The following is an 18347-nucleotide window of genomic DNA, read 5'->3' as shown; positions in this document are numbered from 1 at the left end:
TTATTCATGTTTTTTTTTATTTTTCTTTTCTTGTGTTTAACTGCAGGTGAATGAAAAACACCGACAGCTCAGAATCAGAGGTTTTAATTAACAAATAATAATAATTACAGTTTCAACACAGTAGACGAGTTTCACACATTGATCCACTAATCCAGATGTCTGACGCCGCAGATGTTGGGATCCTTCATAAACTGCGGATGCTTGTGAGTCACCGACATGAAACCTGGACGGAGAAACATTGATAATTAAAGAAAAAACAGCTTATTGATCATTAACAGTCACTTCCTGCTCCACAGCTCCTTATAACTGTCGGAGCTTGTTAAGATTGTTTGAGAAGAGTTTGTAACTTCTTGTCGTCATGACAAACAGGAAGTTCATGTCTGCGTGTTTTTCTGATAAAAAAGAAAGACTCAACCCATGCTTTCTACCGGGTATAATGGACTTCTTCTCCTGGCTACAGCTGCACCAGACACTCAAGGTTGTGCAAAGATAATTAAAACTGCATGATGTGATTTTTCTGCTGAACACAACATGTTACCAGCTATAATAATGACTGGTGGTGTTCCTCAGGGATCTAATCTTGGTCCTTTATATTTTCTGTTTATATTCTCAGATGCAGATTGTTTGTCGGTGCTTTAAAAACAGCTCAGATGTTACAAAAATGATTCATATGAGCTTTTCTTGATCTGATACCTCTTAAGGCGTAAAGGTTTGGTTAAGTTAAGGCAACTAAAATCATTTGTTTAAAGCTGAAGATTTTTGACTACTTGTTTTCAACAGAACAAGCTGTAAACAACATCTGACATATGAGCTCATAAAGTAGTTGTGGCTGAGATGTTAGCAAACATCCAGCAGACACAGAGCAACACGATCATCAGTAAATAATGACTGGCGGGGTTCCTCAGGGATCTATTCTTGGTCCTTTATAGTTTCACTTCACCTGCTAACCTGTAACACTCGTGTCCTCTTGACTGAAACAACATGATAGAATGAAAATACCTTCAAAAAACGTCACAAATGAGTAACAAAAATAAATCATATGAGCGTTTTCTGGCCTGACGCCTCAATGTTCAGGTAAATAAAACTACTCAGTTAAAGCTTTATTTGTGGTTTTTCACCAGCAGAAAAACAAACATCTGACTTATTATCAGCTTATGAAGTCGTTACGTGAACAAAAAGCAGTTACGGAGCAACATTATCATTCATGTGGAGTCGTGTTTCTGTCCAATATTCACTCTCTTTAATCTGTTTTTACTCTCTACCAACTCCTGAGGGAAATATCTGGCTCTTTAGCTGCTAAATGCTCCACTATGTTCACCAGCTAGTCTCTGACTTTGTGTACGGTGTTTATCAGAAAACCGCTGAGACTGAACCAGACAGGAAATCTGAAGCTAAAAGAGGCTAAAAGTCTCTGTGGAGCTGCAGGATTGATGATAAATCTCAGTGGGTTTTGTCACTATGAGCGACTCCTGTAACATTACACAGCTTCTGTTAATTAAACCTGCTCCACACGTCATTTAGATGAATGATGTTAAGCAAACGTACCCATCGACTGAGCTTTCTTTATAGCTTTAGAGACTTCCTTCTGTTTTCTTCCACACAGGCCTGAAAACACAAGAATGAAACCAGTTTTTATTCTGTTTCACAAATTATCAAAACACTGCTGACAAGTACGGAGACCCGAAGTGATCAATATTAATCATCAATAAAGAAATAGATACAAAATGTAAAACAATGAAACTGAAATAATCTAATAAATGTTTAAAACTACTGCTGTGAAATAATTACACACTCATTCAGACTGAAGCATCAACCAATCACACGTCTGTTTCAGGTAATTATTTTCATTACTGATTAATTTACTCTTGATTAATCGATTAGTATAAATGATTATAAAATGGTTAAATAACGTTAAATGTTTTGTTTTGTTTGACCAAAAAACAGAAATATTCAGTTTATAGTGAAACAAAACAGTTTAGAAGCTGCAACCAGGACATTTATGGCTTTTTTAATTGAAATTGTTTTGTTAAGAATTTTCAAAATTTACAAAAATTATTATTTTCTGCCAATTCACTTAATAATTAATTGACTGATTGTTTCAGCTCTAGTGTATTTTAATTGACAAAAAATATTAATAACAGACAATAAACAACTTAAATAACTGAAATAAACCACAAACCCAAAAGAATAAACATAAAAACCTGCATTAAGTGTAATTAACAGTATCAAAAGAACTGCAGTGATTAATGATTCATTTGATTTCAGTCATCTAAACAATTAATCAATTAATCTTTGCAGCTCTGTTGACAGACAGCATGAATGAAAACGGCTTCAAAATAAATAACTGATCTTGAAAAGGGTTAGGGTTAGGACATTTTGAAATAAACTTCTGTATTGAAATAAAACGTTTTGAACTATTTCACAGTTTCATGTTTATATTACATATTTTGTCTGTATTATTATTTCATAATGTCTCATTTAGCAGCAGGTTAGAATGAAAACATGAGATGATTCAGTTTAAAGTTGTTTATTGTCGTCCAGCTGCTCACCTGTGATGTGTCGGCCGTATATTCTGCCCGTATGAGGTGAGATGAACTGAGACAGCAGCTGTGAGGAAGATAGAAGACAGTTTACAGTAAATATATTGATTAATTAGTTTTCATAACCAACGATGACACATACAGGAGTCACAGGTGTGGGAGAAATACTCATTTACCTTCTTATATCAGTCACAACACCTGATTAGTTTCTCGACTCATCATTTTGTTTATAAAATGTCAGAGAATCCTGAAAAATGCTCGTTATAACGTCTTTAAAGCCCAAAGTGACGTCTTCAAATGTCTTGTTTTGTCTGATCAACAGTCCAACGACAAAGAGAAGCTTCAAATCTTCACATTCGAGGATCTGAAAGCAGTGAATATTTGGCTTTTTTGCTTTTAAAAAATGATTTGATTGTCATTAATAGCTGCTGATTATTTTTTTAGTCGACTGGCTAATCGATTAATCGTTGCAGCTCTAATTGATCCACAAAATGACAGCAAACTCTACACCAGCGTCTCTGTTTGATCTGATGATCTGAGACATGAATGTGAGACATTCACAGGTCAGTGACAGGATTGATCAAAGGATGAAACAGATTTCTGTTATCAGGAAAAGAGAAAACCTCACGTCAGTGAACATTAACTTCACATCTGTGGCTGCGAATCTGGAGGAAACTCAGTAATCTGACAGTAATTCAATTCTGAAGCTCAATTAAAAGGGACAATTTCATTTTAATGGTCTAGTCTTAAAACTTAGAATCTGTATTAAAACAACAGTCTGACTGATTGAAAGTGATCAGTTGTTAATGATGTGGATCTTACTGAACAAACAATAATCAAAACTCTGCAGTGAAACCACTTGTGTGTTTTGACTCTCTGATCACTGCTTTAATTCAACCACACAAGTGCAACATGGAGAGTTTACCAGGAGATGTCTTCTTCAGCTTCTCAAATGCTTTTCTTTGTCAAACGTGATAATAAATATCTAAGTTCTTGACTGTTGATCAAACAAAACAAGACGTCACCTTTGGCTCTGAGAAACTTTTATTATTTGTCATTATTTTCTGACATTTTACAGATCAAACGATGAATTGAGGAAATACTCGGAAGAATAATCGATAATGAAAATAATCGTTAGTTGCATCTCTACTTTACTCACCTGAATGTTTTTGAAGTCCACTGTGACGCTGCAGAGGATGCATCCTTTCTGTGCTTCTATGTACGGGTTTTCAATCTTTACCAGCTTAAAGAGAAAATAATATTGTGTTATTGCGTTAAACCTGTTAACACTGATATACTTCTGTAATTAATAATAATAATTTATTATCATTAATAGTATACAATACCCACCACGTCATCTTTCTGTTGTTCTACATTTGAAGAGGTCAAACTTCTTAAACCTGCAGAGAAAATTATAATCATAACATCTGCTGGCTAATGTTAGCATTAGCATTAGCATCGCAATCCGTAGTTTAACGGAAAACACTGAATTTAATTTATAAAAACAATCTTTTACACTTAATAACCTCTGTAATCTGTTTACAGTGATGTTAAAGCGTCTTACTTGCATTTCCATGTTGGGAAAAAACAGCTTTTATCCGCTGAAACCGTCTCAGGGCGAGCATTGTGACCTCACACAGGACAGGAAGTGGTCCGACACGAGTTCCGGTCTCTCACTGGGTGTTTTAGTTCCTACCACTTCTAAAGTGGTTTTCTAATTGCAGCAAAATTACGTGTGCAGTGCAGCTTTATTTGTGAACATTAAAATAACATTCAGCGTGTGTTTTTTTACACTTTAGATATTAAATTTCTGATACAAACGCGATTGTAATGTTTTTCGGAAAAGATTAGCCGTAACTCTCTTCAAAGGTTAAAAGGACAAGATAGAAATCCCCCCATAATAAACCAAAGTGTGACACATCGAGCTACCATTACATAAATTAACAAAATATATTGTTTTTACAGCATTGTATTTGTGTCATTAAGTAATGTATATGACTCACCACAAAGTCTGTATTTATCTGAGTATTTTAAGTCAGTTAAAAGCCAAATTAGCATGCTAAGCAACGTCTGTTATACAGTATAAGTAAAATAAGCTACAAATTGGTAGAAAACTCCGCCAGTTACATAAAGCTTGCTGTCCGGTAACTATCGTATCTATTAAGGTAAATTATCAGGAGTTTATTGTAGCTAAACTAATAACGGAAAGGAAACAGTCGAGGTATTGAAACGGTTAGCTGTCAGTTAGCTAGTTGAGCAGTAAACCGAAAACGGAAATGATGTTGGGATTTCTCTCTTGCTCAGATGTTGATATAACAGGCTGGTTCAGTCAATGGATATGAGCCCCTTCACAATCACCACACAATGCATACTAGTTAGATTCTTTTTAAATTATTTCTTTATTTTAGAGAACACGTGTACAATAACAGCATGTACACAAACAACTGTCCTTACCAGGTGCACATATACAAAGTTATAAAAAATATTTTGAAAAAGTAATACAAATTCAAAGTAATGTATCATCAGTCAACAAGAAATTTATCAAAAACATAATTAGTTTTAATTGCCTTCTTATTCTTAAGGACTCTTATCGTGGAGCCATATTGATGCGTTCTTGATAAAAATGTCCCAAATTTGGTTTGAAGTCCTCTCATCTCTTCTTGTGATAAAATTAACTGCACAAAAATATAATTTTTTTCCCTTCTTGCTACCTTCAAAACATAAAAATGTCTTTATCCTTAAATTAGATAGTTTGCTGAGTTTCCTTCTTATATAATACTAAACATCCACCCAAAATATTCTAGTACACATACAGTGATGAAACAAATGACACATTGTTTCTGCTTCTAGTCCACAGAAATTTCAAAATATTCAATATTAATTCTAAATGTCTCTAATGTCTTTTTTGCTGGATAAATTCAAAGCAAAAGGAAACCTCTTTAACTTTTTTACTAAGACAAAATTTGTCCCCAACTAACCATTTCCTGCTAATTAATTTCTACATAATTGTTAGTAATGATTTACAATTAGTTAATCATTTCACTTTGAAAGTATTATTTAACATTTTAAAACGTAGTACCTCCAGACCACCATTTCTTTTTATGTTGTATAAGATGTCATTTCTTAATAATGACATTTGTTCCTCCAAATTAAATTAAATTAAATTAAATTAAATCTTATCTGTGTTTTGAATATTTCAGGAGGTTTTCCAATGTTAAGGACACACAGACAGATCTGGATGTTCCTTCAGCTTTAGACAGAAAAACTCTTCCCGGCTCGCTCTGACGTCACGCACGAGCAACGATAACCTGACGAGATCAAGTCGGCTGCAGCTGTTCTCCACTGAGGGCATGATGGGAGAATGAATGTCACCTGATCAAAGAGCTGATTGGTTCAGGTGTTTGATCAACAACATGATGTTTTATCTTCATTTTGGATTTCAGTTGTCTGATCTTCTACTAAGAATTCAGATGTGTTGATGACAACTTTTATCATCCAAAGAGACAGAAAACATTCAATAACCAAAAATTACAACAGACACAATATGAAGATTATATCTTTATTTAATTATTGATGTGAATATTTGACAGATAAATGATATGTCTATTTCTGCTTACAATTTGAGTTGGTTTGATGTGTGTTCTACTTTATTTGTTTGTGCATCATAAAATACAATGTTTTTATACAATATTTAAACATTTGATATGTACACAGAGACATTCACATGTAGGTAACAAACACACTTTTATCTGCATAAACTCAATTATTCATTCATTTAAAGTAAATAAACATCTGTGCAGGAGAGATAAGAAGATAAAAGCTGATACAAAGATCTCTCCCAAAAACTAAATTACATAGAAAAAAATAATTTCATTTTATTTGAATTTCTTTCTTTCATCAATGAGATGTGAATGAGTTTGATTAGTGTGACATCAGCTGATTACAGTCGGCATGTTGACCAGCAGGTAGTGATCCGCTTGCTGCAACAGTTACATTTCTATGTAAAATAATTTAATAGTCTAATATTGGAGATTACAGAATAAATGTTGTTTTGATTATTGATTATAGGTCATTTTAACAGTTTATATTCTATCATACAGATCAGCATTAAAACAATGTTAGTGATTGATCAGCTGAGCTTGAGTAGATTGATCTGATAACATTTTATTAAATCAGGATCAGATCTAACAGGATGTAAATATTTCTGTGACTTCCTGTAGATTCTTTGAAAACTGCTGGAAACTGTCTGACTTGACTGCAGCTTTTTGTCACTTCCTGCTGATGCTGCCGCCTGATCCCTCCACTTTACAAGAAAGGAGCAGTTAATCTCAAACAAGCCTACTGATCAGCTTTCCAATAAGGAGGCGTGTCGGTCGGTAAAAGACGTGAAGGCTCTTGTGTATCTTCACTCATGGCTCCTCAGAGCAGGAATAAGAGCTTTGGGACGACCTGCAAGATGGCGGAGCAGAACGACTTCCAGTTCAAGTGAGGATCGAGGAACCTCAGGTTTCTGTAATCCTCTACTGTGATACAGAAACCAGGTTTCTGGTTTACATGACAGGACAGAAATCAGCTGAGAGCAGAGAGTCGACTGTAAACTGGTTACTGAAGTGCAGCTGAACACACTGATGAAGAGTTTTGATCTGATGAAGCTGAGAGCAGAAAAGAGGCTGAACTATAAGAGTGATTGATGTGAGAATCTATAACAAGAAAACCAACAGCTGCTGTCACTATAAGATAAACTCTGGCTTTACTTCAACTGAAGTGGATCAACAAATGATAATTAAACATTAAACTAAATGAACAGTTATATATCACAGAGGAGGCGGTTTCCCACAATCACACAATTTAAAATTTAAAAGACGATTTAAAAAAAAAAAAATTACAATTATCAACATCACACTTAAGATTAAAATGAAATAATGTTTGTGATGTTTAAACATTTATATGAACAGTGTAGAGCTTGTTGTCTACACAGCTGTTTGATGTTGTTCATCTTCATCACTGCATCTTTAACTGCTTTGTTCATGTTTCTTCAGAGCTTCTTGAGTCTGTTGGATCTCGTTCTGTTTTAGTTCAATCAGCTTGATTCTGTCTTGCAGGTTGTGGATGCAGGCTGTTACTCTGATGCGTGTGTTCATCACTTCAACTGTTATCAACTTTTAGCTGCTTTACCAACTGCCGTTAGTTTACTATACATGTACCGTATTGCTGCTCTGGTTCCTTCATCCTCTCGACTTTTCATCCCTTCCAGTTTCTGGACTTTTTGTTGTGGTTTAGATTTTTCCAGGAAGTCTGTGAATCGTTTCATTCCTCTCTCTGTTATCCTCCATGCATACTCAAACTCCAACTCATCTTCTGTTCTCTGTTCATCCTGGCAGTTATCAAACAGGAAGTAAATGGGCTGATTCTTCTCATTTTTGGCACATTTAATGTTTGCAGCTTCAAGAGCTTTCAGAGCATTTTCAGGTGTTATTCCATTAGAGTGTGTGATGAGAGCGATGATGTTCTTCTCAATGTCTTTTCCAAACAGAGACGTCACTGAATCAAAGATGTACTTCAGTCGGTCACTCAGTTGATTCACAGTCGCCTTCAGCACCAGACCCACTGCATCAAGTTCATGAACTCCATCTTCTGAACGGAACAAGTCAAATAATCTTTGACTGATGATGACATCATGTTCGATCCCTCTGGTGTCTCCGTATCCAGGAGTATTGATGATGGTCAGAGAGAAGGGCAGAGTTTTACCTTCAAAACCAAAGATCTGGTACACCATCACATCTGATGTCTGACTCTCTGTCTGACATCTTCTCTTCTCTTCTTCTCTTTTACGATCTCAAACCAGATGTTGTCCTCAAACTTCACTCCCATGGTGTAGTTGACCAGAGCGTTGATCAGAGTAGATTTTCCTGTTCCTGTTTCACCTACAAGTAAGATGGTTTTGTTTTTCTTGTTCAGGTTTTTCTCACCAACAGTTTTTCTTGTCAGAGTTCCAAACTTCTCTTCCTTTGGTCTCAGCTGGTAGACAGCAGGAGATCCTGAAGAGATCAGAGAACTTTTGGAGATGATTTCCTTATAAGTCCTGTAGAAAAAGCAGAGATTCAATCAACATGTTCTTTTCTCATCAAACTGACAAATTAAACACATTTCTAATCATATACATGCCTACATTAGTGGCTGGTTTAATAAATGAATAATAGTTCAGTGGAGTATAAATACTGCAGCTGTGACATCTGTGATTGTAGAATATGAATAAAATAAAGTCAAACCAAACATCCACATTTGGAGATTTTAGTCTAAATGTGAGCTCTGGTTTTGACTGTGAGGACAGAGACTCAGATTACAGTCAATTAACAGGATCTTCTTTTTCTGTGTAACATACCACTGCCTTTAGTTAGAACATTTAAAATACATATTCAAACCTCCAAACACCAAGTTCTGAGTTTCTTTTTAATGGCTTCACATTCTGGAATATGCACTAATTAAAAAAAAAAAAAAAGGAAATCTTTGTCTATTGTGCCAAAACATTTTCACTACATTATATACTTGATAAACAGAATTATTACTGATGCTTTTAGCTTTGTCAATCCCATCCTGCATACACAATTATAACCGGAATACAGAAATTATCATTATTAATATTGTTTCTTTTTTTAAATTGAAAACTAATAATAATGTTGTATTCTGGTTATACTTGTGTATGTGTTACATGGGAATAACAAAGCTAAAAGCATCAGTAATAATTCTGTTTATCAAGTATATAATGTAGTGAAAATGTTTTGGCACAATAGGCAAAGATTTCAATTTTTCTTGACAAAGTCAGAGCAGCTGTTTCTTTTTGTCTGTATTGTTCCCAACAGTACAGATAAGCAGACTGATAGCTTCCAGTAACGTCTACAGAGCAAATTCCAGGACTTTAGTCAAATTTCCATCCAAATATAGCACAAATTTTCACCAAATATCCAGAAAAGGTTCAATAGAAAATGTTGTGAATGTTTGTTTCCATCCACTGCTGCCGTGTGAATATTAGGAGATAAACAGCTGGTGGTGCTAATCTTCAATCTTAATATAACTTGATTCAGTTTATTATTTAGCCTTCTGTTTCATTACAGGAGATATTTACATCAACATCACACTTAAAATGATTAAAATCAAATAACGTTTGTGATGTTTAAACATTTATATGAACAGTGTAGAGCTTGTTGTCCACACAGCTGTCTGATGTTGTTCATCTACATCACTGCATCTTTAACTGCTGTTAGTTTATCAAACACGTACCGGAGCCCTGCTGTGGGTCTTTCATCCTCTCGATTTTTCATCCCTTCCAGTTTCTGGACCTTCTGTTGAGGTTTAGATTTTTCCAGGAAGTCTGTGAATTCTTCCATTCCTGTCTCTGTTACCCTCCATGCGTTCCCTAAAGCAAACTCTGTTTTCTTTGTTCTCTGTTTGTTCTGGCGGTTGTTAAACAGGAAGTGAACGGGTTGATTCTCCTCGTCTATGGCACATTTAATGTTTGCAGCTTCAAGAGCTTTCAGAGCATTGTCAGGTGTTATTCCATCTGAGTGTGTCATGAGAGCGACAACGTTCTTCTCAATGTCTTTTCCAAACAGAGACGTCACTGAATCAAAGATGTACCTCAGTCGGTCACTCACTCGATTCTCAGTCGAGTTCATCACCAGACCCACTGCATCAATTTCATGAACTCCATCTTCTGAGCGGGAGAAGTTAGATAATCTTTGAGTGATGATGTCATCATGTTCATTCCCTCTGGTGTCTCCGCATCCAGGACTATCGATGATGGTCAGAGAGAAGGGCAGAGTTTTATCTTCAAAACCAAAGATCTGGTACACCATCACATCTGATGTCTGACTCTCTGACTGACTTCTCTTCTCTTCTTCTACGATCTCAAACCAGATGTTGTCCTCAAACTTCACTCCCATGGTGTAGTTGAACAGAGTGTTGATCAGAGTAGATTTTCCTGTTCCTGTTTCACCTACAAGTAAGATGGTTTTGTTTCTCTTGTTCAGGTTTTTCTCACCAACAGTTTTTCTTGTCAGATTTCCAAACTTCTCTTCCTTTGTTCTCAGCTGGTAGACATCAGGAGATCCTGAAGAGATCAGAGAACTTTTGGAGATGATGTCCTTATAAGTTGTGTTATAAGTCCTGTAGAAAAAGTAGAGATTCAATCAACATGTTCTTTTCTCATCAAACTGACAAATTAAACACATTTCTAATCATATACATGCCTACATTAGTGGCTGGTTTAATAAATGAATAATAGTACAGTGAAGTATAAATACTGCAGCTGTGACATCTGTGATTGTAGAATATGAATAAAATAAAGTCAAACCAAACGGCCACATTTGGGGATTTTAGTCTAAATGTGAGCTCTGGTTTTGACTGTGAGGACAGAGACTCAGATTACAGTCAATTAACAGGATCTTCTTTTTCTGTGTAACATACCACTGCCTTTAGTTAGAACATTTAAAATACATATTCAAACCTCCAAACACCAAGTTCTGAGTTTCTTTAATGACTTTGTCAAGAAAAAATGAAATCTTTGCCTGTTGTGCCAAAACATTTTCACTACATTATATACTTGATAAACAGAATTATTACTGATGCTTTTAGCTGTGTCAATCCCATCCTGCATACACATTTATAACCAGAATACAGCAATTATTATTATTGTTGTTGTTGTTGTTAATAATAATAATAATAATAATAATAATATTTTTTTGTTTTTTTATTTTTTTATTTAAAACTAATAATAATGTTGTATTCTGGTTATAATTGTGTATGCAGGATGGGATTGACAAAGCTAAAAGCATCAGTAATAATTCTGTTTATCAAGTATATAATGTAGTGAAAATGTTTTGGCACAATAGGCAAAGATTTCAATTTTTCTTGACAAAGTCAGAGCAGCTGTTTCTTTTTGTCTGTATTGTTCCCAACAGTACAGATAAGCAGACCGATAGCTTCCAGTAACGTCTGCAGAGCAAATTCCAGGACTTTAGTCAAATTTTCATCCAAATGTAGAACAAATTTTCACCAAATATCCAGAAACAGGTGTTAGGAGTAAAGGGGGCGGGGTTTATAGTTCCTCTTTCTTCCTTTCCCTTTCCTAAACTGGACTGGTTTTCATTGAGAAGATAACAAGGGGGTGTGGTTAAGCTGCGGGTTGATAAAAGGATGTCACGGTGAGGTGCGCGCGCAGCCACTGGAGTAACGTGATGAGGCTCAGCTGGGAAAGCGCAAAAATTGAATAAGTGATATGAGTTGAGTTAAAGACCCGAGACGTCTTTTTAGAAGCGTTTTCCGAGACATTACAGCTTCACACCTTTCCTGTGCCCGGACCCTTGTGTAAAACCAGCTTTGTTCTTCGGAGACCCATCCCCCAACCACCAAAAACTGAACTGAACTGCCAGAAGGAGCTTGCGGCTCACGAGAGCAACGCCCAGCGCTGGCGAGGCCGAGTCGGAGGGACTTGAAATGCTAGTCGGCTTGGAACCTCGATAAGGTAACCCACCTCCAGATTGTCTCTCTAATATTGGAAACCAGTCTGTCTTCCTGTGTTCTTCCACGTTTTCTCCTTTTCTACACCCTCCAGGTTAGGACTAGTATTGGTTCTTAATACTGAATCCCCTAGACTTGACTAGTCCATAACACAGGTCAATAGAAAATGTTGTGAATGTTTGTCTCCATCCACTGCTGCTGTGTGAATATTAGGAGATAAACAGCTGGTGGTGCTAACCTTCAATCTTAATATAACTTGATTCAGTTTATCATTTTGTCTTCTGTTTCATTACAGGAGATCGATATCGTATCATCACTGTCTAGGTTTGACCTACTTTTTTGTGATCTAATGAGATTAACTGATTAAGTAAAGAGGCAGAAGAGCTGAATGCAAACAGGACAAAACTCAAACAGGCTTAACTCAACAACCATAAGTCATAATGCAGAAGTTTTGGCAGAAGGCTTTGTAGATGTTAATATGTAAAATATATAGTGGAAAAGTAACGCACACCAAGGGTTGTAGTGAGGTGCTGATAACTGGAAGCAAAATCAAAAGCAGGAAAAAGGTGTCACACATTCTGGCTCCATATGCATTTCTCTTTTATCTGGATGACGTTTCCGCTCTCAGGCCTTCCTCAAGATCAACAATCATGTGAGAAATATGTAAAATGTAAACATAGAGTTAAAATATCGAGGTGCTTTAATTTCTGTTTTGCCAAGGAATTTGGCTTTGATAACATTAACATAAACAAAAATTATAAATAAATGTATTTATCTGACCTTAGATTTTCCAGTGCACAGTTTGGACTCTTCCGTGCAGCAAATAGCAGCTTTTCTACTGAAATCGTCAGGTTGTTGTTTCTCAGGTCCAGCTCTCTCAGACTAGAGGACTGGGAGCTGAGAACTGAGGACAGAACTTCACAGCTTCTCTCTGAGAGGTTACATCCACTCAACCTTGAACAGTGAGGTAAAAGTATAAAAATTTACTTGGATAAATCCATCTTTTTAAGCAGGCACTGCATTCATGTTAATGTTTGAGGCGAAAGTGATGATTACTAGTAAGCTCAAATGCTAGTGTTGAACTTTAAAAGTCACATTTTATAAACATCTGAATCCTGACCTGAGAGTTTCCAGTGCAAGGTTTGGACTCTTCAGTCCGGCAGACAGCCGTTCTACTCCTGAAATCGTCAGGTTGTTGTTACTCAGGTCTAGCTCTCTCAAACTAGAGGACTGGGAGCTGAGGACTGAGGACAGAGCTTCACAGCTTCTCTCTGAGAGGTTACAGCCACTCAACCTGGAGAGGAAATAAAAAGAAAAAAAAACAAGCACGAAGGTATTTAATTTTCTCTTGTGTTAAAAAATATCACAGTATTTAAGAAATTATGAATAAATCCAACTATCTGTGTACTTACAGAGCTTTGTTGGAGGCTTTGACCACTGGCAGCAGCCTCAGAAGAGCCTCCTCTGAAGCAGAATATTTCCTCAGGTCAAACACGTCCAGATCTTTTCCTGATGACAGTAAGATGAAGACCAGAGCTGACCACTGAGCAGGAGACAGTTCAGCTGTGGAGAGACTTCCTGAACTCAGGGACTGTTGGATCTCCTCCACCAGAGAACGATCATTCAGTTCATTCAGACAGTGGAACAGATTGATGCTTCTCTCTGCAGACAGATTCTCACTGATCTTCTTCTTGATGTAATCGACCGTTTCCTGATTGGTCTGTGAGCTACTTCCTGTCTGTGTCAGCAAACCTTGTAGGAGAGTCTGATTGGTCTGCAGTGAAAGACCCAGGAGGAAGCGGAGGAACAAGTCCAGGTGTCCATTTGGACTCTTTAAGGCCTCGTCCACAGCACTCTGGTAGAAGAGTATGGATTTGTTTCTTGTTTCAGACTTCTGGGATGTTGTTCTATCTTCTACCAGCAGATTGACTCCAGAGGTGATGAATGTCAGATGGACATGAAGAGCAGCCAGAAACTCCTGAACACTCAGATGGACGAAGCAGAACACCTTGTCCTGGTACAGGTCCTCTTTAAAGATCTGTGTGAACACTCCTGAGCACACTGAGGCTTCTCTGATATCGATGCCACACTCTTCCAGGTCTGATTCATAGAAGATCAGGTTGCCTTTCTGTAGCTGCTCAAAAGCCAGTTTTCCCAGAGACTCAATCATCTTCCTGCTCTCTGGATTCCAGTGTGGATCTGTCTCAGCTCCTCCATCATACTTGATATTCTTCAGCTTGGACTGAACCACCAGGAAGTGGATGTACATCTCAGTCAGGGTCTTGGGCAGCTCTCCTCCATCTCCGCTTTTTAATACATCCTCCAGAACTGTAGCAGTGATCCAGCAGAAGACTGGCATGTGGCACATGATGTGGAGGCTTCGTGATCTCTTGATGTGGGAGATGATTGTGTCAGCCTGCTTCTTATGTCTTAATCTCTGCCTGAAGTACTCCGCCTTCTGTGGGTCAGTGAACCCTCTGACCTCTGTCACCATATCAACACACTCAGGAGGGATCTGATTGGCTGCTGCAGGTCGTGTGGTTATCCAGAGGCGAGCAGAGGGAAGCAGTTTCCCCCTGATGAGGTTTGTCAGCAGCACATCCACTGAAGTGGGCTCTGTAACATCAGTCAGGATCTCATTGTTGTGGAAGTCCAGAGGAAGTCGACACTCATCCAGACCGTCAAAGATGAACACAACCTGGAACTCTTCAAACCTGCAGATTCCCACTTCTTTGGTTTCAGTAAAGAAGTGATGAACAAGTTCCACCAAGCTGTACTTTTTCTCTTTCAGCACATTCAGCTCTCTGAAAGTGAATGGAAATGTGAACAGCATGTCCTGGTTGGATTTGTCTTCAGCCCAGTCCAGAGTGAACTTCTGTGTTAAGACTGTTTTCCCAATGCCAGCTACTCCCTTTGTCATCACTGTTCTGATTGGTTCATTTCTTCCAGGTGAGGCTTTAAAGATGTCTTCACGTCTGATTGTTGTTTCTGGTCTGTCTGGTTTCCTGGATGCTGCTTCAATCTGTCTGACTTCATGTTCTTTATTGACCTCTCCAGTCCCTCCCTCTGTGATGTAGAGCTCTGTGTAGATCTGATTCAGAGGGGTTGGGTTTCCTGCTTTAGCAATCCCCTCAAACACACACTGGAACTTCTTCTTCAGGTTAGACTTGAGTTTATATTGACACTCTGCAGCACAAGTTCCTGAATGAACAAACAATAAGATCAACCAAGAAGGTATAAAGCAGCCATTTGATTCCCCTAAAGAATGACTATTTCATCATATTTTCCTCCATCTCTTAAGACATCAGTAAATATCTCATTTATCCATCATGTTAAATCTGTTAAAATCCTCTTACTGATCTGCAAACAGGCAGCCAGGTCCTCCTGCTTTATTCTCTTCAGGAAGTGCAGTGTGATCTTCAGAAATGCCTCTGTGCTGCTCCTCCTCTGCTCTTCCTCCTCACCATCCAACACCTCCTCATCCTCCCTCTGACTCTCTAAGCATTCTGGGTAATCTGGACTTAGAACTTTCTGCATCTTCTTCAGCTCATTCTTCACAAAAGTGTTGATGTTCTCCTCCAACAGCTGGAACAGGAAGATAAACTGAACATTTAATTTTAACTGGTCGAACACAACATGTGATTCATCTGTCAGTCTGAAAGCCTGCTGGTGTAAACAGAGCAGCATGGACACTGTTGGGACCTGAGTGGTACTCTAGTATTTAATAGTAAAAATTGTGTTTGTACATGTACGCACCATAAATATGGAGCCCAGATCTGTTGGATGCTGCTGGGAAGACTGATCACTGGGAACCTCTGAGCTCTCCTGGTCCACTCTGTGGAGAAAACATCATATTCAAGGACATTTAATGACTCAGCAGTACTTACGATATGATACAAAATACTTAATTCCCAAGGAGGGAAACTGAATACCACCATACATATAGGACAACAGGTAGGACAACAGAAAAAAGGCATACACATCTCAAGGCAGAACAAAATAAGGGGAGAGCACAGGACCATAATAAATAGGGTAAACATCAATGTGACTGTACTAGTATATGTTAGTGGTTATACATGCCACCAACATATTCATGGATGCCAAAATTGCAATCCTCAGTACATCCACTATACTCGTCATCAACATCAGATCATCATCGTCATCATCAACACTAACAGTCAACGACAATGTTAGTAAAAAACTTCACCGCAGCAGGTACAAAGGACTTTCTGAATCTGAATCTGTGAGCAGCACCTGGACATAACAAGCTTGTTGCTAAAAGAGCTGTTCAGCTCACCAAAAACATAGTACATCGGATGATCCTCATTTCACGTAATATTCTTGAGCTTACTACCCATTCTTTGTTCAATGAACATTTCTAGCAAGTCAGGAGTCAAGCCAATAATGGATTCTTCCTTCCTGATCAGTTTAATGATCTTGTTCCTGTCCGTCTGAGCTTCAGCGACACCCCAACAGAAAACGGCATAAAATTGGACACTTGCTAAAATGCTTTGATAAAATACATGCACGAGTGACCTGCTGATATCAAAGGCCGGAGCTTCCTGGAAAAACAGTCTTGACTGAGCCCAGGCCAGCCCATTAACCACAAGGACACAGAGGTACTTATCAGAGGAAACCACCACAATGACCTGGGGTCCTATCTTACACCCGGCGCAAAGCAGTGCCAAGCTTGATGCAAATGTCTTTGTTAGTTTAAGACCGACGCAGTTGTCATTTTCCCGTCCAGCACCCACGTTGTTTAAAAAGCAAATGCACTTGCACCCATCAGTGTTCATCGTGTTGGTCTTCAAATGATGTGTGGTCAGGCGCGTTGTTGGTGCACTGCTATCTTGAGGCAGCAGAGAGCGATTGTGCTACTGACCAACAAAAACCTGGTCTGAAGTCATTGATGCAGTGTTTCACTGTTATTTTAAGGCGCATTGTAGTGACTTGATTTCGACCAAAACAAAACCTAAGCCACAGTGAGGGGCTGTTACCGGGACATGTAATTGACGCGTCGTCATGCGGCGGCTCCGTGTATTAAATCAAACATCCTCGGACTTGCGCTCCAGATATTTTATTTATCACCGTGCCCCACTAAAGCATTTGCTATTCATACACTTACATCTATAACTTGCATGAAAACAACAAAAAGGCATAAAGATTAGCCCCTAAACGGCGGTCAAAAAACTGTGTGCTTCTCCCGGTAAGCAGCACACCTGAGGAGTAATTGCCTCTTCCTCTACATATACATTTCCGTAGACTGCTGCTCAACACGCCACCTACTGTGGCAACCAGGGAGTAACCTTAAAACAGTTAGATACAAATGGCTCTAACACACCGGCCCCTAATTGAATGGCCACAGACATTACAATTACCTTCACGTGTAAACAAATAGAGCCATAACTTGAGTGACATGCATATAAAAGTGAACCCAAACAACAACAAAACAAAAAAAAGAAAATTCAAACATTTGTAAACATAACCCCTTTTTTTTTTGCGGAGGTCACTATACCTCATCCCTAATTGCTTGTGGCTTCCTGCAACAAGCAAAGCTTACTGACAGGTCTTTCCAAGACGTTTGTCTTCGTCTGGAGACGCACAGAGCATACTAACCCTTTTTTGTCTGGGAAAGTTTCCAAAATTCTGCCCAGAAGCCAAGATCCACGAGGAGCAGCAGAATCCATTACAACAACAATGTCTCCAGGAATTAAGTTTCTCCTTTTCTGATTCCATTTCTGGCGTTCTTGCAGCAGAGGGAGGTATTCCTGTACCCATCTTTTCCAAAATAGATCTGCAATGTACTGAACTTGTCGCCATCTCCTTTTCACATATACATCATCCTTGTTAAAAAGTCCAGGTGACATGACTGGTTTCCCTTTCATCAGAATAATGTGGTTAGGAGTGAGAGGCTCGAGGTCATTAGGATCGTCTGAGAGCTTGGTGAGGGGATGACCATTCAATATAGACTCGACCTCACACAGGACTGTATGAAGACCATCATCATCCAGAGTTTGCAAGTGCAGCACAGAAGTGAGAACTTTCCTCACCATCCGGATAGCACGTTCCCAGACACCACCATGGTGTGATGCTGAAGGTGGGTTAAAGTTCCACTGGATGCCATCTTGCAACAGAACTCCCTGTATCCTGTTGTGATTTAATGATGATAGCGCTTCCCTCAGCTCAGCTTCTCTGCTCCCACAAAATTGGTTCCATTGTCTGAACATATACTGGACACTTGTCCTCTTCGACTGATGAACCTTCGAATAGCATTAATACATGCATCAGTGT

General features: G+C 38.2%; 2 protein-coding genes and 1 pseudogene across 2 annotated transcripts in view; all 3 read right to left on the bottom strand.

The window, feature by feature from the left end:
* Positions 1–68: 68 nt before the first annotated feature.
* LOC121885463 (28S ribosomal protein S18c, mitochondrial-like) lies at positions 69–4247 on the bottom strand. The gene is made up of 6 exons (XM_042394954.1): positions 4105–4247; positions 3891–3940; positions 3700–3783; positions 2550–2607; positions 1546–1605; positions 69–223 (listed from the first exon to the last, which is right to left on the bottom strand). The coding sequence occupies exons 1-6, from the start codon at positions 4163–4165 to the stop codon at positions 147–149; spliced, it is 390 nt and encodes a 129-aa protein (XP_042250888.1). The 5' UTR covers positions 4166–4247; the 3' UTR covers positions 69–146.
* A 2179-nt stretch (positions 4248–6426) lies between these two features.
* On the bottom strand, positions 6427–8630 carry LOC121885461 (annotated as a pseudogene).
* Positions 8631–9772: 1142 nt separating this feature from the next.
* LOC121886177 (NLR family CARD domain-containing protein 3-like) overlaps positions 9773–18347 on the bottom strand; it is a 101427-nt gene continuing 92852 nt past the window's right edge. The window contains exons 9-14 of the mRNA XM_042396107.1: positions 15813–15891; positions 15413–15641; positions 13469–15257; positions 13177–13350; positions 12837–13010; positions 9773–10703 (exon numbers count right to left, since the gene is read on the bottom strand). Coding sequence (XP_042252041.1) covers positions 9773–10703; positions 12837–13010; positions 13177–13350; positions 13469–15257; positions 15413–15641; positions 15813–15891 — 3376 coding nt within the window. The remainder of the gene's footprint in view (positions 10704–12836; positions 13011–13176; positions 13351–13468; positions 15258–15412; positions 15642–15812; positions 15892–18347) is intronic.

This window comes from Thunnus maccoyii, chromosome 19 (genome assembly GCF_910596095.1).
Source record: "Thunnus maccoyii chromosome 19, fThuMac1.1, whole genome shotgun sequence".
Taxonomy (NCBI): domain Eukaryota; kingdom Metazoa; phylum Chordata; class Actinopteri; order Scombriformes; family Scombridae; genus Thunnus; species Thunnus maccoyii.
Note: the sequence above shows the minus strand (reverse complement) of the source record. Positions and strands in the feature narration are given on the sequence as shown.

Bases quoted from the DNA above. Each gene is read 5' to 3' on its own strand.
- LOC121885463 (XM_042394954.1), bottom strand. From the start codon at position 4,165: ATGCTCGCCCTGAGACGGTTTCAGCGGATAAAAGCTGTTTTTTCCCAA. The intron at 2,608-3,699 runs GTGAGTAAAGTA...TCTTCCTCACAG, and splicing joins TGGACTTCAAAAACATTCAG to CTGCTGTCTCAGTTCATCTC. The intron at 1,606-2,549 runs GTGAGCAGCTGG...TTGTGTTTTCAG, and splicing joins ATACGGCCGACACATCACAG to GCCTGTGTGGAAGAAAACAG.